General features: G+C 44.6%; 1 protein-coding gene across 1 annotated transcript in view; it reads left to right on the forward strand.

Moving 5' to 3' along the window:
• MDN1 (midasin AAA ATPase 1) overlaps window positions 1–21,425 on the forward strand; it is a 155,197-nt gene extending 133,772 nt beyond the window's left edge. Inside the window, exons 86-102 of the mRNA XM_060030232.1 lie at window positions 154–329; window positions 766–915; window positions 1,872–2,019; window positions 4,612–4,928; window positions 5,157–5,324; window positions 7,109–7,210; window positions 8,235–8,430; window positions 9,928–10,098; window positions 11,704–11,867; window positions 12,604–12,693; window positions 13,990–14,105; window positions 14,739–14,913; window positions 16,328–16,401; window positions 16,493–16,607; window positions 17,450–17,513; window positions 18,965–19,107; window positions 19,932–21,425. Of these exons, the coding sequence (XP_059886215.1) occupies window positions 154–329; window positions 766–915; window positions 1,872–2,019; window positions 4,612–4,928; window positions 5,157–5,324; window positions 7,109–7,210; window positions 8,235–8,430; window positions 9,928–10,098; window positions 11,704–11,867; window positions 12,604–12,693; window positions 13,990–14,105; window positions 14,739–14,913; window positions 16,328–16,401; window positions 16,493–16,607; window positions 17,450–17,513; window positions 18,965–19,107; window positions 19,932–20,120 (2,558 nt within the window). The 3' untranslated portion in view covers window positions 20,121–21,425. The remainder of the gene's footprint in view (window positions 1–153; window positions 330–765; window positions 916–1,871; window positions 2,020–4,611; window positions 4,929–5,156; window positions 5,325–7,108; window positions 7,211–8,234; window positions 8,431–9,927; window positions 10,099–11,703; window positions 11,868–12,603; window positions 12,694–13,989; window positions 14,106–14,738; window positions 14,914–16,327; window positions 16,402–16,492; window positions 16,608–17,449; window positions 17,514–18,964; window positions 19,108–19,931) is intronic.
• The last annotated feature ends 549 nt before the right edge of the window (window positions 21,426–21,974 follow it).

The raw sequence follows: 21,974 nt of genomic DNA on the forward strand, positions 1-21,974 counted from the left end.
TGAGATCTAAAGCATCTCCTTTAGGGTGTTCTGTAGAAACAGGCAGTAAATCCCAGGTAGGACCCTTGCCTGGCCCTTGCCTCTCCTACATACACAGGAACAGATCAATTTGGGGATCTGCTGAACTAAGCTCATCGCCTTCTTCCCTTTCAGAAGAGGATGATGAGAAATCAGACAGTGAGGGTGGAGACCTGGATAAACAGATGGGCGATCTGAATGGTGAGGAAGCTGACAAACTAGATGAGAGGCTTTGGGGTGATGACGACGGTGAGGAAGATGAGGAGGAAGAAGACAGTAAAACTGAAGAAACAGGACCAGGAATGGATGAGGTAATTAAAAGATTCCCTCCATCACATAGTCCCTAGGTTGAGAGGAGGCAGTCTTCCTCCCAAATACCACTCCCTGCTGTTCACTGCTCATCCTTTTCTGTCTTGGTTTTTCTTCTTCTGTTTCTTCCATCTGTGTTTCTTCTTTTTCCTCTGCTATCTAGGTTATCGATTGTCTTCACAGCTAAAAGAGTAACCTGACCTGCATGTTCACGACAACCCCCCACCCCCGCTGTTCACACACCTGCCCTCACTGCTGCCATCCGGGCAGACCTGCACGTTCCCTCCAGGATTACATATGCCCTTGTCGGCTGGATGTTTCCATGGGGTTGGCCCAATGTGTGTCTAAGAGCTGCGTTAGGTAGGGTCACCCTATGTGAAAGCAGTTTTTCATATTGAGAGTGAGGATTTTTGTGTTTTTTCTTCCTCTAATATTTAGGAAGATCCTGAACTTGTTGCTAAAGATGACAACTTGGATGCTGGGAAGTCAAACAGAGATAAAACCCAGCAAGATAAGAAGGAAGGAAAGGAAGAAGCAGAGGCTGATGATGAGCAAGGCCAAGATAAAATTAATGAACAAATAGATGAGGTAATGAGGATTCAAAACCAACCTGCTCTCCTGACTCAAGGCCAGGGCCACTGCAACGCACAGCTCCTGGGGTGTCTCAAGACATTTTTTTCCCTGCTTATCATTTGTTTTCCCATTGCCTCATAAGGGAGTGTGTAACAGAGCCTCTTAACCGGACATAAAATATCTAACTATTGGTTACCGATGAGGTGGTCTTCATGCTGTTTGGACTCATGCTGTAGTTTGGAAGCTAAAACCTGTGGTCCTTTTCTATATTTCTTCCCATAAACTTCCGTGTCCTCTTTGAGATTAAGTAACGCAGCACCTCTTATCGGTGGAGAATGTGCACTGAAAGTGAAACTTGAAATTCCAACATGAAAATTCAAAACATATTGGTAAAATTCTAATGTGTGCTGGTAATTTTAGGGAAGAGACACTGTATTCTCTCAGCATAACTACAGTTGACCCTTGAGCAATGTAGGCGCTGGGGGCACTGACCATCTGCAGGGTTGGAAATCTGTGTGTAACTTTACAGCTGGCCCTCTACATCCGCGGGTCCCACCAGCCGCGGATCTGTGTGGCACTGGAGCACGTATTTATTGAAGAAAACGTGCATAAGTGGTCCACGTAAGTAGACTCACACAGTTCAGACCTGTGTTGCTCAAGAGTCAACTGTGCTTTGAGCTGATTATATGTGAATGCTACACTTTTTTTTTTTTTGCGGTATGCGGGCCTCTCACCGCTGTGGCCTCTCCCGCTGCGGAGCACAGGCTCTGGATGCGCAGGTTCAGTGGCCATGGCTCACGGGCCCAGCCGCTCCGCGGCATATGGGATCTTCCCGGACCAGGGCACGAACCCGTGTCCCCTGCATCGGCAGGCGGACTCTCCACCACTGCGCCACCAGGGAAGCCCCTGAATGCTACACTTTTTAAAAGTTCATTTTTATTTTTTTTTCCTGTTCTGTCCGTTGTCCAAAGAGGGAATATGATGAGAATGAGGTGGACCCTTACCATGGCAATCAGGAAAAGCTGCCCGAACCTGAGGCCTTGGACCTTCCAGATGACTTGGACCTAGACAGTGAAGACAAGGATGGTGATGGGGACACAGACGGCGAAGACGGAGAAGGTGTGTCTTTCGAAACCTAAAGAGCCCGTTGGAAGTCACTGAAACTGAGCAGTAACAGATTTCTCTTCAGGCCAGTGTCATGGCCAGGTCATTATTGTGTCTGGTCAGCACAATTCCAGTTTGATAAAATTCCTCGCTTTTTCTTTGTTGTGTTTCTCCTCTAGGTAGACCTAAAGCTTGTAAACCAGCAGGTCTCTGTCACTCCTGTCATCTCCTATCCTGTGTTTCAGTGCTGCTGTCCCAGGCGGTGCTGTCACACACAGCTCCATTGCCCCACAGTGTCACCATTGCCCCATCTCATGGGTTGATGTAAACACCGTGTAGTCCAGGTAGAGCCAGGCCTCTCATGGAGCCCAGTCACAGCTTTCCTGGAAAAGTTGTTGATGGTTGTGCGTATGTTGTGTGCTTAGTCTGAAATATGAAATCATCATGGGGAGTGAAATGGAATAATCCCAACAGAAATCACTTGGCATGGCAGTCCTCTAGCGCCTCTGTCACCCAGTGTTCAACCCGAGTGTGATTCCTTGGGGGTGCTGTCTAGTATCGGAAGCTTGTGTACGCGGTGCCGCTGAAATAGAGAGCCCCCGTCGTGGTGGGTAACCAGATGAAAGGTGGCGCCAGCCAGGCTCTGCTTCTTAGTGAATCAGCTATATATGTAGAAAGCTATTACAAACACTATACTGGAAAAGAGCAAGTTACAAAAGAATTAATGAGAGGTACCATTTAGGTGGAAATGTAATACAAGAACCAGTACTATATATTATTTATGGATACATCAAATGTACAAACACATAGAAAGGAATAATATACAGTAACTTCAGGTTATGAGCTCTGAGGAAGTAGGAAGGGCGAAGGCATCCAGAATCCAGACAGCTGTGTCCAGAACCATTTATTTCTTAAAAATAAGTGACAAGTTTGATACACTTGTGGTAACACGTTAACATCTGTTAAATCTAGGAGGTGAGTATATGGCTCATAAATTTAAATGCATTTCTCACGTTTAAGGTATTTGGTAATTCGTGCTTAGAACAGTCTTCGCTCTGTGAATCTCTAGTTTACTTTTTTTTAAAATAAATTTATTTTATTTTTATTGTTTGGCTACGTTGGGTCTTTGTTGCTGTGCATGGGTTTTCTCTGGTTGCAGTGAGCGGGGGCTGCTCTTCGTTGCAGTGCACAGGCTTCTCATTGCAGTGGCTTCTCTTGTTGTGGAGCATGGGCTCTAGGCACGTGGGCTTCAGGAGTTGTGGCTCGTGGGCTCTGGAGCGCAGGCTCAGTAGTTGTGGCGCACGGGCTTAGTTGCTCTGCGGCATGTGGGATCTTCCCGGACCAGGGCTCGAACCTGTGTCCCCTGCATTAGCAGGCGGATTCTTAACCACTGCGCCACCGGGAAGCCCTCTAGTTTTCTTCTTAAATGTAGTATAAGCTGCTGCTTCTAAGGCAGTTCCATTAACTTATAATTTTGGAATCTTACTTCAACCTTAAATTCAACAACCAAGCATAAAATTAAAATCCACTGAGAATCTAATAAGCCATTTGCCCTAGAAAAATATCCAGGCTCGTTTTAAGCTACTGTGTACATAAACTAAGAAGCAATTACTATTAATGTTTTTTTATGTTTTATACAGTTCTTTCCATTTATAGTTACTACGAAATATTGGCTGTATTCCCCATGGTGTATAATACATCCTTGAGCCTTACACCTGACAGTTTGTACCTCCCACTCTCCTACCCTCAACACACAAGCATATACCCCCGCACGCACGCACGCACACGCACGCGCACACACACACACACACACACACACACACACACACACACACACACACACACACACACACACACACACACACACACACACACACACACACACTGGTAACCACTAGTTCTCTCTGTGAATCTGAAGAAGCAATTATTTTAAAGAATTATTTGCTAACAAAATAACTGATTTCTGAAGTGCCCAAAGTATAGAAAAGCTCTTTTAAATAAACAAAATGTTTAAATTAGATTGTTCCCATTTGAATATATGTTGTATTTTCTGTGTATGTTAAAGAATGATGTCTACCAATTATTCCCAGTGATAATTGAAAATTAGACTGGCATTTCCTATCTGTTCTAAAATATTCCTATTGTTATGGTGGCTTTTAGGATTTTTTAGTGGGTTACTTATTCTTTAATGAAATGCACCATCTAAACAGTTGTGTGCAATATGTAAGTACGGTTAAGAGCAGACGTAGGCAAAATTTTTCTGTGAAGGGTCGGTCAGATAATAAACATACAGTCTTTGCAGGTCATAAGCTGCAACAGAGTCGCAAATACTCAGTTCTGCTCTTATAGTGTGAAAGCAGCTGTAGGTAATACAGAATGGATGGGGGAAACACATAGGTAAACGGTTGGTGCAGCTGTGTTCCTGTAAAACTTGTGGAGAAATTTGCAGAAATATGTGGATGGCCAGATTTGGCCCAAGGACCATAGTTTGCCAACTCCTGGTTCGAGAATAATAATAAGACACTTGTGTAACTACATCCCATCTTAAGAAATCACATTGTTTGATTTTTAAATTCTGTGTTCCTTTTTTTGGTTTCATCTGTCCAGAAGAGAATCCTTTGGAAATTAAAGAGAAACCAATGGATACTGTAGAAGCAGGTCATGAAGCTGAAGACATAAACGAAGAGACTGAGGCTGACCAGAATGAAGGTCAGGGTCAGCAAGAGCCTGAGGGAGGCTCCAGTGAAGATGACCAGGAGGAGGGGGAGGAAGAGATGGACACAGGAGCTGACGACCAAGACAAGGATGTTGCCCAGCATCCTGAAGAGAATGCAGAGGAGCAGCAGCAGTCTTTGGAGGACAAGGACGCCAGTGAGGAAGGTGCAGAGAAGGACGTCCCTGCTGACCAGGGTCTCCAGCCTCAGGTATCATGGCGGGTCTGGCTTGTCTTCGATTAAAAATAATGATGATGAGAAAAAATTACCTTCTTCCCACTGGAATCTCTCTTAGGCTACTTTGCCAAGCAGCTCTTTGTTTCTGTTTAAGACCTGCTTCGGCCGGTCCCCTCCCTGCAGACTCCCCTTGGTGAGGGGGGCCCCCTACCTCATCTTCTTCCTCCAGAGCAGTTAGTGCTGTGTTTGATTTCCCTGCAGATGCAAGAAGAAGAAGAAGGGGAGAACTCTGACACAGAGCAGCAGGTGCCAGAGGCTACGGAGAGGAAAGAGCACGACTCCTGCGGGCAGACGGGCTTGGAGAGCGTGCAGAGCGAGTGTGCCGTGGAGCTGGCAGGGGCCGTGCCCGAGAAGGAGCAGGGGAAGGAGGTGAAGGGCCCTCTTTGCCTCGCCAGCTGCCCCTTGGGAGGGCCTCTTCTCCCTGTCCAAAACCAAGTTCTATTTAGCAGTAATTGGGTCGTGTGTGATGTTTTTTTGTGGTTGACATCTAAAATATCATCTCCCATTCATTAAGAAAGTGGTCGTACGCCTATTTTTATATGCCTCCTGGAACAAATCCCAGAATACTTTTACACACTTTATTTAAGTGATGTGCTTAATGAGAAAAAGTTATTAGAGTGTAGCTCTCTGTGGGAGAATCAAGTTCAAATTATATTTTAGAAAGCTCCTAAGGAAAGAAGGGCTGAATTTGAGACTGCATGCAGTGGTATGGCTCTAGTATCTAGTAGTGCTTCCCTTTTCCTCGCTGTTCACCAGGCTTCTAAACATTTTAATTTCAAATGGAAAGTACCTCTTCATTCCTTGACGTAGGGTGATGTGTCTTTTGTGGCCCAGTTGGGGCACTGGCAGCCTGGAAGGAGCTCTGGAAGTTGGAGGGCCTGCTACTCAGAGGTTTCTCTGGACAACTCCCTTGGCCTCTCTGCACCCCTGCTTTCTCAGCAATAATTACAATGGTTTATATTTCTCATCCCCCTTCCAAACCATTTACTGAGCACCCATTAGGTGCTGAGCATTTCATTACTTTAGCAAGTCTTCATCGTGGCCCTATAAGATAGATATTATTGTTCTTTGTATGTTCTCCATTTTATTTTTTATTTATTTTTTTTAAAATTTTTTTCGGTACGCGGGCCTCTTACTGTTGTGGCGTCCCCCGTTGCGGAGCACAGGCTTCGGACGCGCAGGCTTAGCGGCCATGGCTCACGGGACTAGCCGCTCCGCGGCATGTGGGATCTTCCCAGACCGGGGCATGAACCCACGTCCCCTGCGTCGGCAGGCGGACTCTCAACCACTGTGCCACCAGGGAAGCCCTATTTTTTTATTTTTTAAGAACACTTTTCTTTTTCTTTTATTTAGTTTTGGCTGCGTTGGGTCTTCGTTGCTGTGCACGGGCTTTCTCTAGTTGCAGCGAGTGGGGTCTACTCTTCATTGTGCACGTGCTTCTCATTGCAGTGGCTTCTCTTGTGGAGTTGTGGCACATGGGCTCAGTAGTTGTGGCTCTTGGGCTCTAGAGCGCAGGCTCACTAGTTGTGGCGCACAGGCTTAGTTGCTCCGCGGCATGTGGGATCTTCCTGGACCAGGGATGGAACCCGTGTCCCCTGCATTGGCAGGCGGATTCTTAACCACTGCGCCACCAGAGAAGTCCCTATGTTCTCCATTTTATATCTGAGTTAAATAAGCTCCAGTAAAGTTAAATGACAGTCTCCAGAGTACCCAGCTGGTTGGTGATGAAGCCTGGTTTCAAATTGAGGTCTGTCCCACCTTCAGAGTAAGCCATTACCTCCTGTAGACAAGGAACTAACGAAGGCCCGCAAGAGGGTAACAGACTCAGGTCTAGATGCTCTCATTTCTGCCCACAGGCCAAGCCTTAGTCATGGGTGAGTTCCAGAGCAGGCAGGCAGGTATGGTCACAGTTGTCCCTTGGGGTCCAAGAAGGATTGATTCCAAGACCCCCCTGGATACCCAAATCCGAGGCTGCTCAAGTCCCTTATGTAAACTGGCACAGTGCAGTGGGCCCTCCGTGTCCCCGGATATAGAGTGCCAACTGCATGTGACTGTGAGATGAGAATGGTGAGAGGAGTTGTACACAGTGCAGTCGATAACCAGATGCTTGCACAGCTTCCTCCACCTCATTCTTTGTGGTTTGGATTTCACAGGAACACGGCAGTGGAGCTGCGGATGCAAACCAGGCAGAAGGCCATGAATCCAACTTCATTGCCCGGTTGGCCTCTCAGAAAAACACCAGGAAAAACACACAGGTCTCTATCACTCTTCACCTAAACTTAGGTGAAGGCTGCATGTAAAATGATGTTCTAAATGTAATGGTTTTAAAAAAAAAAACACCAAATTCCCAGACTTTGCTGTCTCACCATGATGTCAGCCTTGGTGAGCAGACCAGGACTGTGGGGCTTTCCCAGCTGGGGCTTCTTCCCTATGTGGGGACAGACACACACACACAGACACGCACACAAGACACAGAGACACAGACACATGCACACACACAGACACGCACACACAGACACAGATGCACACATGCACGCATGCACGCACACACACACCCTTATCATGTTAAGTTCTTATTATGGAGCCTAAAAACCAGGTGTTGTGTGTTGTTGCCAAGGACTAACCAGTCTTAACTCTGTTCACTGTCCATTCTCTTTTGTGTTTTATTTTTAAATTTTTTAAAATTTAATTTGATTGATTTATTTTGGCTGCACTGCATGGCTTGCGGGATCTTATTTCCCCAACCAGGGATTGAACCCAGGCCCCAGCAGTGAAAGTGACAAGTCCTAACCACTGGACTGGCAGGGAATTCCCTCTTTTGTGTTTTAAAAATAAGGCTTTTTAAAATGGGGTATTATTCATGCATGTGATACAAAATTAGTGTATAGAAACCAATCCCCTAAAAAGCTTCCATTTTATTCCTGTCTTCAAGCCACCCAAGGGACTATCCTCAGAGCATATTGGTGCTGCCAGTCTTGTCTTCTCTCTAAGAGACTTTCTGCATATGTAGTATATGTACGGTTGTTTGTGTGTGTGCACCTCCCTGTGTGAGAGTGTTTCTTTGCCTCTTTGCCTTTGTTCCAGGTATAAAAGTATATCATAGAGATTGCTCTGTATATGTATTTAGAGATCTTCCTATTAACAGCTTCACTGAAATCCACTCTTGTCTGGTACACCTGATTAACTTAATCAGTCCCCTGAGGATAAATATTATGATTATTTTTACTCTTTTTGCCATTACAGACAAGGTTCTGATGAATTTCCTCATATTTCCTGCAGAGTTTTAAGAGGAAACCTGGGCAGGCCGACAACGAACGCTCCATGGGTGACCACAATGAGCGTGTGCACAAGAGGCTGAGGACTGTGGACACGGACAGCCACACCGAGCAGGGCCCGGCCCAGACCCAGGCAGAGGACGCGGAAGCATTTGAGCACATTAAACAGGGTAGCGAGCCCTATGACGTACAGACCTATGGTATGATTCAGGGAAGGCTTCTCCTTTGCTTACTGAGCTCTGTGAGTGCTTATGCTGTGTGCCCACCAGGTGTTCTTAAAAGTCATCTTAGGAGGGAGGGGAAATGGCTTTTTAAACTAGTTTCCTTCTAATAAGAACTGTGCAGAAATACAGTTTGTTTTTGATATAAAGATATCTGTAGCCAAGTGCAGGGTTTCAGTGTTCAGGGTTCTGGGTCTAGTGTAAGCCTTTTAAATACCTTTGGTAATGGCTGGCCGCATCCAGACCCAGCACTGATCTCAGGGATTCTGAGTAGTGGACATTCCTTCATAATCACCCAGCAATGATAGGAGCTGTGAACTTGAAATCTGTGTTTCAAGAAAGGAGAGAGGACTTCCCTGGTTGGCACAGTACTTCCCTGGTTAGCACAGTGGTTGAGAATCTGCCTGCCAATGCAGGGGCACGGGTTCAAGGCCTGGTCCGAGAAGATCCCACATGCCACGGAGCAACTAAGCCCGTGTGCCACAACTACTGAGCCTGCACTCTAGAGCCCGCGAGCCACAACTACTGAAGCCTGCGTGCCTAGAGCCTGTGCTCTGCAACAAGAGAAGCCACCGCAATGAGAAGCACATGCACCGTTACAAAGACTAGTCCCTGCTCACCACAGCTAGAGAAAGCCCGCACGCAGCGATGAAGACCCAACGCAGCCATAAATGAACAAACAAACAAGGAGAAAAAAGATCTCAGCATAGAAAGGGAGTAGTCAGTCGTCACTCAGTCTCCGCTTCAAGTTCTCTTGGTACTTTTCACTGTTTCGTTCCTAATATGTAAGCTGGTGTTGATAATGTGTACTGTGAGGATGGTACAAAAAGACTGCTCTGCTGTGGATTACTCTTTTCTCCCCCTGTCCCCACTTTTAAGAAAAGTGAAGCAATACAGTGATGGCTGCCACGCATGGAGCGTTTACCTTGTGCCCAGCACCATTCTGAGCCTTTGCAGCATGATCATGGAGTTCCTCTGACAGTCATTTACCAGCTAGGATGTCTCCATTTTATAGATCAGCACACTGAGGCCAAAGATATTTAAGAACTTGTCAAAGATCACGATGCTGGGATTCCCATGCTGATCTTTCTGTGCCCTGTGTTATACTTTATCACTACAGGTTTTCCACCCATAACTTGGCAATGAGGATGATTCCATTAGCTGCTCTGAGTCACGTGCCTGGCATGTTTATTCTGGTTCAGTCTCTGGTCATAGCAATAAAAACCCAGCTAAACATCCAATCTATGGTCACATGTATAGTTACACTGTATCCTTGAAGCTTCTGGCTGGGGGGCGAGGGGGGGAGTGTTAAGCACTTACATCAGTAGGTCACAAACAAGCCAAGTACTGTGTCCAAGCCACATAACCAGTCAGGGGCAGAATCTTGGGAAGTACGAATGACCAAAAGCACACCCACTCGTGATGGCTTTGTCTGCAGAGAGCTGACCTTTTCACGTGTGTGCACTTTGTTGGCAGATGTGGCTAGCACGGAGCAGCAGCAGTCTGCAGAGGACCCCAGCAAGGCTTGGGAAGAGGAGGAGACAGAGGATGCCTCCGCGGGCACGGGGGAGCAGGAGGAGCTCTGCGCAATAGACACAGAGCAGCTGGAGTCCCAGGAAGCCAGGTCGGGGCGCACAGCTGGGCCGGGTGAGTCCTGCAGTGAGCACACCCTCCTGCCTAAGCTCTCCGACTCACAGAAGCCATTTCTCTGGTGCTGCAGTCGCTCTTGGTCACTTCTTTCCCCATCCTAACCCATGGCTTAGAGATTCATTTGCCCATAATTTCCCTGTACATGTTTCATTTGGGAGTAGGAAGGTGGAAGGTGTTACAGGACACTGTCCTTCACAGACACCCTTGAAACTTGAGCTTCAGACAAAATCCCAGCAGTCTTTATTATTTTTTTATTTTATTTATTTTTAAAATCTATTATTTATTTTTGGCTGTGTTGGGTCTTCGTTGCTGTGCATGGGCTTCCTCTAGTTGCAGCGAGCAGGGGCTACTCTTCCGTTGTGGTGTGCGGGCTTCTCACTGCAGTGGCTTCTCTTGTTGCGGAGAATGGGCTTTAGAGCGCAGGCTCAGTAGTTGTGGCACATGGGCTTAGTTGCTCCGCGGCATGTGGGGTCTTCCCAGACCAGGGCTTGAACCCGTGTCCCCTGCATTGGCAGGCCGATTCTTAACCACTGCCCCACCAGCAAAGCCCAACCCAGCAGTCTTTTTTAAATATGTAGAAGAAAACAGAATAGTACACATGCTCCAGTATGACCAGAAGATATATTCTTTTTTTTTCTTTCTTATTTGGTTGCACTGGGTCTTAGTTGCGGCTCACTGCCTCCTTAGTTGTGGCACACATCTGGGATCGAGTTCCTTGACCAGGGATCGAACCTGGGCCCCCTGCATTAGGAACGCAGAGTCTTATCCACTGTGCCACCAAGGAAGTCCCCCAGAAGATATATTCTTGATTATTAGAGAAACAGTATTTTTAATTATATGAAAATATACTATATTTAAACATTTTATTTAAAGAAATGTTTAAAGAAATAGAATAGGGGAAATGCATGTGAGAAGGTAACAAAACTTCTTACATACAGTTCCATTTCATAGCTGACCAAGTGCTATTACAAGGCTGTTTTGTTTTTTAAATTCAACACATGAAAAAATAGCTTTATCAGCAGTGGTATAAGTGCAAATTCAAAAGAACTTGCTAAATTCAAAAACTTTTCCTTCTGCTTCCGTCTTCTCAGGGGCGTTAGAACTGCTGACTGCCTGGCTGTTACAGGACAGTGGGAAAGGCATAGGTCTGTGTTTAGACCTTTCTAGATTCAAATCCAGACTTTCTCTTACTTACTTTATAGGTTGAGGCAAATTTGTCTTCTTTGTCTCAGCTTCCTCATCTATAAAATGGAGCTATGATGTTATTTTAGTTTTTGGTTCTGTCAAAGTTCTGCATGCACATAGTTTATTTATTTATTTGCATGAACATAGTTTAATGGATCACACGGTTCTGTGAGGCTTGTCAGGGTAAAACAGTCTCCCCCCACTTCTGCCTCCCAGAACAGCCGCCTTCCATATCAGGGTGGGAAGAGGGGGAAGTTAAGGGAGTGAGAATTGGCAGACTGTGTCAGAGAGAAAGGACACGTGGAGCCGAGGTGTTAATGTGCTGGGGAGTGAATGAGTGAAGTCTGAGTAATTGTTAGGATTGACACGTGACTGTGAAGGTTGAGTCTTCATGTTGACATTATGGTGTGAGAACAGGCTTTGAAGAGATGGAGATGGAGACCCAAACTGTTAACACAGAGGAAGACCAAGACCCCAGGACAGACACATCCCACAGGGAGACAGAGAATGAGAAACCAGAGAGAAGCCGAGATTCGACCATTCATACAGCCCATCAGTTCCTTGTGGACACGATTTTCCAGGTACTAAAACTTTCACAAATTACTACTTCAATAAGTTGACAAAACATAATTATAAGTTGCTTTTAAACAACTTAAGACATGTTTGTCTTAAGAACTTTATGTAGCATCTGGTTGTTTTGGGGTATCATATCCTTATCAGTCTTTTAAGGAGTACTGTTGGTACGACGTGTTCTCTGAGCAGATAACACTTCTAACAGTTAATCCCAGGGTCACCGTGGGTGGTCGGTGTCCTGACCTGGCCACGATGGTGGGTCTTGTCCTTGGACCTCTGGCTCTCACATCTACTCCTCTCATATCCACCAGCCTTGTGTGAGGAGCCTGCAGGACAGTTAAGTTTATGTTGGTTAAGTAGTAAGAATCGTAAGAATCGTTGACTTAATGCCTGCATTTAGGAAGAGCCTAAATTAACTGAGTTAATTAGTTAATTAGTTAATTAACTAATTCTTTGACTTAATTATAGTCTAGATTAATTAAAGAATATTTTCATTATTGATATCTTCCTGGGTATTTTGTTTTACTGGGATGGATTTATTAAATGTTAATATTTCCTTTATTCATTTTGCCTCTACATAATGAGAAGGAGAAGAATGGTTGTCTGGTGTCTTAATTGTGCCATTAAATTTGCTCAAGTTTTGCATCTCAGGGGGAGTTCGTACTGCAGGGAATAAGGCAACCAGGTATAGTGAGTTGGTGATTCCAACCTGGGTCTCCTCTATCCGTGGCTTTTCCCTTTTAGCCCTTCTTAAAAGATGTCAATGAACTAAGACAGGAGCTGGAGAGACAGCTGGAAACATGGCAGCCACACGAATCTGGAAACCCAGAAGAAGTAAGTCACTGGTGTTTTTATAAAATATCCTGACTTTTGTTTTTTAAGGTACAGGAAACTTAATAGATTCTTAACTCCAATTACCTTGGTCAAAGCGACCGAGTATATGGAGAATATAATTATAATTCTGAAACCTACATCTATCCATTGTTTTCTGCCTGGTTTGCCACTAGATCTGTAGCTTAATTAAAACAGAGAGAAACTGGTGTGTTTAATTCTTTAACTTCCACTGCTCAATCTGTAATGGATGTAATAGATGTGACAGTGGTTGAAACATGGGGCAAAAGTCTATACTGTGTCACTCTCTGAATAGGCCACCTGGAACATTGCCAGCTGGTATAATATGGCAGTGTAGATAAACCAGATGTTTCCTTTTCAATGACCTTGCATCCTAAATTTACTAATATTTACTAAATACACAGTTTTGTATCTCTTATCATTATTCTCACCACATGTATTGACTGCTCTGCCATAATTGGCAAAAAAAAAACTAACCATGGAGCTTTGTATTCAGGAAATAAGCACACTGCTGAGTGTTACTTGAGAGGTTTGCACTCGTCACTTTTGTTTTTGAAACATGAGCCTGAGAGACCATGATTAAGTGGCTGGATCTCCTGGCACCAAAATTACCCATCATGGCCCCCTCACCACGTGAAGGGTACACATTATATACTCCTCATAGGTGATGTGAATAAGGCATTGATTTGGTCATGAATTCCAGTATTTTATTACCTTATTTTCTCATTGGAACTACGAGTTGTGGCTTTGGTGGAAGAGGAGACATTTTATTTATTTATTTATTATTTTTAATTATTTTCTTTTTAAATTTTATTTATTTTTGGCTGCATTGGGTCTTCGTTGCTGGGTATGGGCTTTCTCTAGTTGCAGCAAGCAGGGGCTACTCTTCGTTGCAGTGCACTGGCTTCTCATTGTGGTGGCTTCTCTTGTTGCAGAGCACAGGCTGTAGGTGTGCGGGCTTCAGTAGTTGTGGCTCTCGGGCTCTAGAGTGCAGGCTCAGTAGCTGTGGTGCATGGGCTTAGTTGCTCCGTGGCATGTGGGATCTTCCCGGACCAGGGCTCGAACCCGTGTCCCCAGCACTGGCAGGCGGACTCTTAACCGCTGTGCCACCAGGGAAGCCCAGGAGGAGACATTTTAAACCAGGTGAATCAGATAGCAGTTTGACAAGAGAAGCAGGTTGTTTTCTACTGCTTTGTTTCAGGCCTTCATCTTGCTGTAATGACTTTGGTTGGCTCCAGCCTACTAAGGGTAACTTACATGTTGTTGCTGTTGTCACAGGAGAAGGCAGCAGTGGAGATGTGGCAGAGTTACCTGGTCTTAACTGCACCTCTTTCACAACAGCTGTGTGAACAGCTTCGTCTCATATTAGAGCCTACCCAGGCTGCCAAGCTGAAGTAAGTCTTCTCCATTGGATGCACTCATGGTACCCTGGAAAGATGGCAGTGCCACCTTTTCTGCTGAGCTTATTAGCACGTAACAGCTATGGTGTTGGCGTCTAGGTTGCCACTTGTGCTGCACAGGCTCTAGTATGGCGTTCCTTACCTTGTTGCCATTTTATCATCTCTACCACAGAAGTTTCTGTGCAGTTCAGTATGAATGCACTTTCTGTGACTAGTTAGTTAATACCTGATGGGAGAATTGGCTGAGCCTTTGGGTGTGTGTGCTGCTCACCCTCTACATGTTGGATCACTCAATTGCTGCATGCGTCACTCACCTAGATCTTTCCAAAGATGTGTCCAGAAGCGTGGTTTCAGAACACAAAAGAGAATCCAAGACTTAATATTCAATGCAAACATTTTTTTTCTTTTTAAAAAGTATTTTAAATTTTCTAAAAGGACCTAATTGTTCTTGCCACATACATATCCAGTGTGTCTGCTGCTGATCAAGAAGATCCCAGCCCTTAATAATCTCAATGGACAGTAACACTGCATTGTGCCAGGTTACTGGTTATTTGGTATCACTGGTTATAAGTTATTGTTACTGTGATTTTATCCTTAATCTTGCTCCTGTTTGGTTAAATTTAACAGAGGAGATTATCGAACTGGGAAGCGACTGAACATGCGGAAGGTCATTCCATACATTGCCAGTCAGTTTCGGAAAGACAAGATTTGGCTTCGAAGGACCAAGCCCAGTAAACGGCAGTATCAGATTTGCCTGGCTGTCGATGACTCCTCTAGCATGGTAGACAACCATACCAAACAGGTGAGGAGGAGAAGCGTAGTGGCAGTTTGATGGGCCACCTGAATGATTTAAATATGTTCTGGCTAAAAAACACTTTGAAATACCAGTTAGTTTGTTCTGAGAATATGAGACCATATTTGAGGAGATATAAGATTTAAAAAGTTCAAAGGGGCAATTTCAGGATGTCTCAAAAAATTTTGGTGTCTTACTGCTGTAGGTCGTTTAGATTGTTGTGTTTCTTAGCATGGCCATGCTATTGTCTAGTTGCAGAGTAAGTAAATTTGTCAGTGTTTACTTTCCACTGAATGAATGTACTATATTCTTTTAAGACCATGCACAACGTAATATCTGAATATCCCTGATTTTTTTTTTTTTTTTTTTTTTTTGTGGCGGTACGCGGGCCTCTCACTGTTGTGGCCTCTCCTGTTGTGGAGCACAGGCTCAGCGGCCGTGGCTCACGGGCCCAGCTGCTCCGCGGCATGTGGGATCTTCCCGGACCGGGGCAGGAACCCGTGTTCCCTGCATCGGCAGGTGGACTCTCAACCACTGCGCCACCAGGGAAGCCCTGAATATCCCTGATTTTTTAAGATGTCGTCAGTACACGTTTCTTTACGTCTGTGTAGAGTTAGTGTTCTATCAGTAGTAACAAGGCTTAGGAGCCTGGGTGGAGTTATGACCCCCCCACTCCCCCCGCTGTCAGGGATGTGGAGAGTGGGGGGGTCTTCGCAGTGATGCTGTTGCCCAGCACAAGTCAGCGAGCAGCCTGAAGGCTGTGCACAAGCTCTGCTGGAAAAAGTGTAACCTCTGCACCTGTGTTCAGGTCTCAACTCCCCACTTAGCACCGCATGACTTTGGGCAGTTCCTTTTGTGAGTTTTACCTTCTGAAAAAATGATTATAACAATACTTACTCAAGCTCAGAGCTGTTAGGAGACTAAGTGAAGTCATGTATGCAGAGCACTCAGTTTAGTGCCTGGCACTTGATGCATGTTCAACAGATGTTAGTTGCTACAAGTGTCGTCATCTTTTTAACTGAATTTAAATTCTGAAACTATACTGTCATTTATGCATAGTTTAGAATAAATCGGTTTTAAAAATCTTTTACCCGTGAGAGATTACTTTATAGTGAAAAAAGGGGGAAGAAACCTTAAAAATTTATGGACCAAATTTCTCAAGATCGCTTTTACTGAATGATGTCTAGAGCAGACCTTTCCTACTAGCATAAAGGATATTGGGTTTCGGCGCTTGTGCTGTTAGCCAGGGCCTAAGCCACCAAAGCCTCTGAGTTTGTTGTGAATAGCCATATTGATGTTGTTCCCCTGTGTGCCATAACAAAAAAGGAGTGTTTTCTGTGGGAATCTTGGTATAAAAAAGGTTGAAAGGCATTGGTGTAGAGGATATTCCGATTTCTTCAACCCTTCACTTTCTGTTTCACAGCTTGCCTTTGAATCTCTGGCTGTGATTGGAAATGCTCTAACCTTTCTGGAAGTGGGTCAGATTGCGGTGTGCAGGTAAGAGTGCCTTTTAATCCCATTGGGAAAACCAGCCTTTTTCTGCATGACAAAAAATAACTCCCATTGTATTTGGGTTTTCTCCCCCAAGTTTTGGAGAGTCCGTAAAGCTGTTACACCCATTCCACGAACAGTTCAGTGATTACTCAGGGTCCCAGATTCTGCGGCTCTGCAAATTCCAACAAAAGAAAACCAAGATTGCTCAGGTATGCTGATGACTTCAGATGTCTTCTGCAGTTATTTTATGGTATAGGAGAGACATAATTTTTAGAACTCCCTCCTCCCCAGTATGGTAAAATTTACAAAAGAGAATAGTCCTGAGCCTCAGCCGGTGTACCACTGGAGGAGAATCTCCCTTGGCATCCATTATTAAATAGCATGTGATCTCTCTTTCTCAGTTTTTCAAAGATCATTTGACTTTGCATCATTGATTTTCTGGCTCCCTGTTTTGAGAGGTTTGGAACATTTTGGAAAAATGAACCACCTCCCAGTACCCTTATCAAGTGGGTCAAGGCCAATTTCTCTCTACCATTTAGCCTAGAGAAGATGATGTGAAATAAAGCCAGTGCTTGCTCGGGATGGCGTACGTTCTAAACACAGCATATGGGGTAACAATTCTATCCTCCTGGTTCCTGCCGTAATTTAGCCTCCTTCACGTTACACTGGATATTTTATGTTTTCTTGCCTTCTTTTTTTTGCTCAGCTGTTTTCCTTTCTTGAAAGAAGACAGCTCTTTGGTTCATTTGGGGGTTACTGACTTCTTGTTCCCCAGAGGAAGTGTTTCTTTTCCTTTGGGGTTTCTCATAGAACACTAGTGGGGTATATGCCAGGGACACAGGTCTTGTCTGTGCTTGAGAATGCCAGCACCCAACGTAAATGCCAAGTGCAAGGATTGTTAGTCCTTTACGGATGGATGGAAGGGACAGTTTGCTTGCTATAGATTTGAGATGGTTATCTGATAATCACTTAAGTGCCAGCAGTAATTTCAGTCTCTGTGATAGTGGGAAGAGAGCTTAAATAGTTTTCTAATTGTCTATTTCTGGTTTAGTTTCTAGAGTCTGCAGCCAACATGTTTGCAGCCGCTCAGCAGCTCTCACAAAACATCAGTCCAGGTGAGCTGCGTTCTTTGGTCTTTGCTAATAACACACTTTTCTTTTCTCGTACTGTTTGCAAGTTGCTTTTCATCTCAGTGTACCTATCACCATCTTTTAAAGTGTAAGCTCTATAGGAAAACACATAAACAGGGGATGATGCAGAGGTATTAAACATTCATGGAATTTTTTACTCACCTGTTCATTCATTCAGAAATTTTTATTGAACCCATACTCAAGAGGCTTATAATCAAAGGAGAAGGTAGACACCAACTAGTTTGTAATTAACTAGTATATATTTGATAGATTTGAATTCAATTGTGAATGAAAGGAGTAAGGGTGTGTGGAATTAAATGTAAAGAGTATTCTTCAATATTTTAATAACAAAGGAAAATGGAGAAGGACATAATTCAGAAACCAGCTAATCCATCCATGATTGATTTGGAGCTTTTGCAGCACACCAGTTCTTTAGCCTTCCCCTGAATCCTCAATTCTGATTGTACCATGGGAAGACTTCCCTTTGAAGCAGGTCATTCACGCCTCTCAACACTTGCTACTTCCCTGACAGAAGACAGCCTGCCTTTAAGCACAACAGTCTTTCACTGGAAAATATGCTAAAAATATGCTAAAAATTTTAATACATTTTTATTCACTGGTCATGTTAGTGGTCCCTTCTATTTAAGTTTTTGTTTAAATTTCTATTTAAGTTTTTTTTCAAGAAAAAAACAATTTAGGTACAAGAAATTGACAGAAATCTGAAGCTAATAGACAATGACTGAAAGTTGGAAGATACAGTTCTAGGTTTCTGATCTGGGCACTTTCTTCTAATGGTCTACTCAGGACTGCTCTTTTTATACTTCATATCTATAAACAAAACAATTCTCACATGTTGCTGTACAATGAAGTTGATCTAAATGTGACATTCCCCAAGGCACTACTGGGAAATTGTTTTATTGACAGAAGTTTTGTATGTCTTTGTGCAGCCTTGTCTGTGACTCACACGTTCAAAGTAATAGATCTAATTGGAGGCCGGCTTTATTTGTGCCCAGAATTCACCAGTTTCAGAGAACTGCTTGGTTTTGATAGCACAGAGAAAGCCTGCACTAATTTGTCTTACTGTCCGCAGTTTACTTATTTTTGGCTGCGTTGGTCTTCATTGCTGCGCGCAGGCTTTCTGTAGTTGCGGCGAGCAGGGGCTACTCTTCCTTGTGGTGCGCAGGTTTCTCATTGCAATGGCTTCTCTTGTTGCAGAGCATGGGCTCTAGGCGTGCAGGCTCTAGAGCGCAGGCTCAGTAGTTGTGGCACACGGGCTTAGTTGCTCTGCGGCAGATCTTCCTGGACCAGGGCTCGAACCTGTGTCCCCTGCATTGGCAGGCGGATTCTTAACCCCTGCGCCACCAGGGAAGTCCCTGTATGTAGTTTGAGTTGTCGTTTGAGTTGAGTTGTTCCTCTGCTGTTATGTTCTACTACAGAAACTGCACAGCTCCTCCTGGTGGTCTCTGATGGACGCGGCCTTTTCTTTGAGGGCAAAGACAGAGTCCTAGCAGCAGTTCAGGCCGCCCGGAATGCTAACATCTTTGTCATTTTTGTTGTGTTGGACAATCCCAGTTCACGGGTGAGTGATTACTAAAAGCCACTTTTCTGGGGATTCCCTTCAAGTTGTTCTATCTGAAGAATGGCCTGGGTCTCACAGTCATACCGAGAACTCTTATAACATTCATGGCATCCTGAAGGGCACTGTTCTAGGCATTTTATAATTATTTTCTCATATAACCGAGCAGTAACTCAGTGATGTAGGGATGGTTATTCCCACTCTACAGTGAAGGACAGAAGCACAGAGGTTGTAGGTAATGACAAGGAAGCCAGTATTCAGACTGACTCAGTCTGTCCTCTTAACCACTTTCTGTGCTAACTAGTACTCTGGTGGGTCATCTCCCTCTGCACAGCGTCGCTGCAGGTATCGCAGCCTCGATGATGGGCCCTGTCCGTTGGAAACATAGACCAACCTTTCCAAGTACTTGGATCTCAGCAGTGCCCTCCTCAAAGGAGGAGGCATCAGTCACTACATGAAAGATGTCCACGGGGTGGTCTGTTCCCGGGGAAGTACTGTCTCTGCAGGTCACATTGAGGCCTGGATAGAAAGCTGAAAATTTAATGTGAAGTATTCCAAGTAGAGAATAGGAAATACCATTGTAGGGAAATCAGGTTTGCTTATCTACCCCTTTCCTTCCCTTTCAGTGGCCATTCTCCTGGAAGGGGTGCTCAGAAAGAGATCTGCTGCCTCCTTATTAAGAGTTCTGTTTTACTTAGTGATAAGAGCTATTTTTATAAGCAGGAATTAGACATGTGAGACCTAAAAATTGTCTGCAAAGGAGATCATAAAAGAGCTAGCCAAGGACACTGATTTAGTTTTATTTCTAAATGTTTTTTTTTTGCCAGGATTCTATCTTGGACATCAAGGTACCAATATTTAAAGGGCCTGGAGAGATGCCTGAAATCCGATCCTACATGGACGAGTTCCCATTCCCGTTCTATATAATCCTACGCGATGTGAACGCACTTCCCGAGACGCTCAGCGATGCTCTCAGGCAGTGGTTTGAGCTGGTGACAGCCTCTGACCACCCATAGAACAGAAGGAACACAGTCCTAAGTGAGACTTTGCGGTCAGAATGTCACACTGCTTGCCGGGTGCTCCCCTTTGGACAACTGTTTCTGAACTCCCAGCTCAAAAATGGTATTTAATCTTAGATTTGATTTATAAACATTCACCCAACAGCTACAAAAAATTTTATTGCAACATTTTACAACACGATTTCAGAGCCTAGAGAAAACTCATGCTCCCTGCTGTGCCTGGGCGCCAGTGCTTGTAATAAACTTGGGGTGAAGGAACAGCAGCAGCAGGTGTCTGGGCTCGTACCTGGGGTGGCGCTGCCCTTTGGGCTCGTCTCAGAAGTCCTGGCCCCAGAGGAGGCTGCACCCCACCCTTGGTGCCCAGCTGCCTGCCTTCCCTCCCAGGGACCCTGGACACCTCCATGAGGAGATGCTGCTGGAAGCATGGGACTGTGCCAGGCCTCTGGGCAAAGGACTAAAGGGAACTTCCCTTTTGACCCTGCACTAATAAGGCTTGGCCTTGCGAAGCCCACAGTGTGTACCCGAAAGCTGTCAAGTGGCTAAGGCAGCTGCGGGTTTTTTTTAGAGAGTCTGTGTTTTTTTTTACTGTGCTTCTTATGAAAGGAACTAACTTCTCTACGAGGGGAGGAGGCTTGTGGTATGTGTGTTTTTTTATAAAACAGACATCATGGGAGCCCAAATCATCAGAAAATGACCCTTGGGCCATGTATGAATAAAAGGGCTTTTCAGTGTCCTCCCCTTCACCTTTGCTGCTTCGGGAGACTATGCAATGATGGAAGGATGATTTTTCCTTTATTTCATTCTCTCTGTGCCATATAGTTCCTGCTGTTGTAGTAATTTATTTCTTTAGTTCATTTTTTCTTAACAGTTAAGAGGAAGAATCATTCCTCACACTGATTTCAAGTTGAACTGAGCCTGTCTTAGGCTGGAAAAGAAGTGCTGTATCAGAAGAACTAAGCAGCCACATCTTTTTTTCCAGTCAAAAATCCATCAACAATAGTTTTTAGGCAGTTTTTACTTGGCCAAAAAGCAGTGCTTGAATACTTAACTGTGTGCTGTGTTCTCGTTAAGCTCTGTCAGATGTTCTTTCGTAGACAACATGCCATGACGTAATCATCTATCTCCGTGTCTGTTATCAAGTTACACTGTGAAGTGTGCCACCCTTTTGAGGTGGTCCTCAAAGACAGTTTGCTTGTTGTTTAACCAGGTGTCCTAAAGCATGTACCTGAGGTTATATCATTTTTTATTCTAAAAAGCTATGCAGCTTATATTCTGAAAATTATTAAAAAATATACCACTGTTGATGTAACTTGTGCTGCTCCAAGATGAAATCTGAGTGTAAGAGATGTATCACTGGCCAAAGCAGGAAGTTTAATCTTCCAGCAGGGAGGGAAGACACCAACATTATGACTGTGATGCGGTCCATCATATCTACCTTTAATTGACAGGACGAGCTAAGCTGAAGCATCCCAACTGATGTACCAGCATAGTGATTCTCTTGGCCCTGGGATAGCTAATAGGGTCTGGAACAGATGAATTTCAGTAAGCAAGTTACCCAAGAGTGCTAGCTTCAGTTTGTGCTGTGACAGGAAAAGGGTTGGGAAGCACAGGAGCAGACACAGGAGACCCATCAGGAACTGAGGGCGTTGGTTAGGAAGAGTGACATACCTGTGTCACTTAGAAGAAGCTACTGCGGGTAGGCTTGCTCTCTTACACACTCTCACTTGGAGCTCAACCTTTACATTTGCCTTACCTTCCTCTCCACCTCCATCCAAACCCCAGTCTTATCCAGTCTAACTTCTGGATATTTACCTTATTCTGTCTTCCCTTTTGCTTTCCGCTGACTGCAGT

The sequence above is a fragment of the Delphinus delphis genome, chromosome 14, assembly GCF_949987515.2.
Source record: "Delphinus delphis chromosome 14, mDelDel1.2, whole genome shotgun sequence".
Taxonomy (NCBI): domain Eukaryota; kingdom Metazoa; phylum Chordata; class Mammalia; order Artiodactyla; family Delphinidae; genus Delphinus; species Delphinus delphis.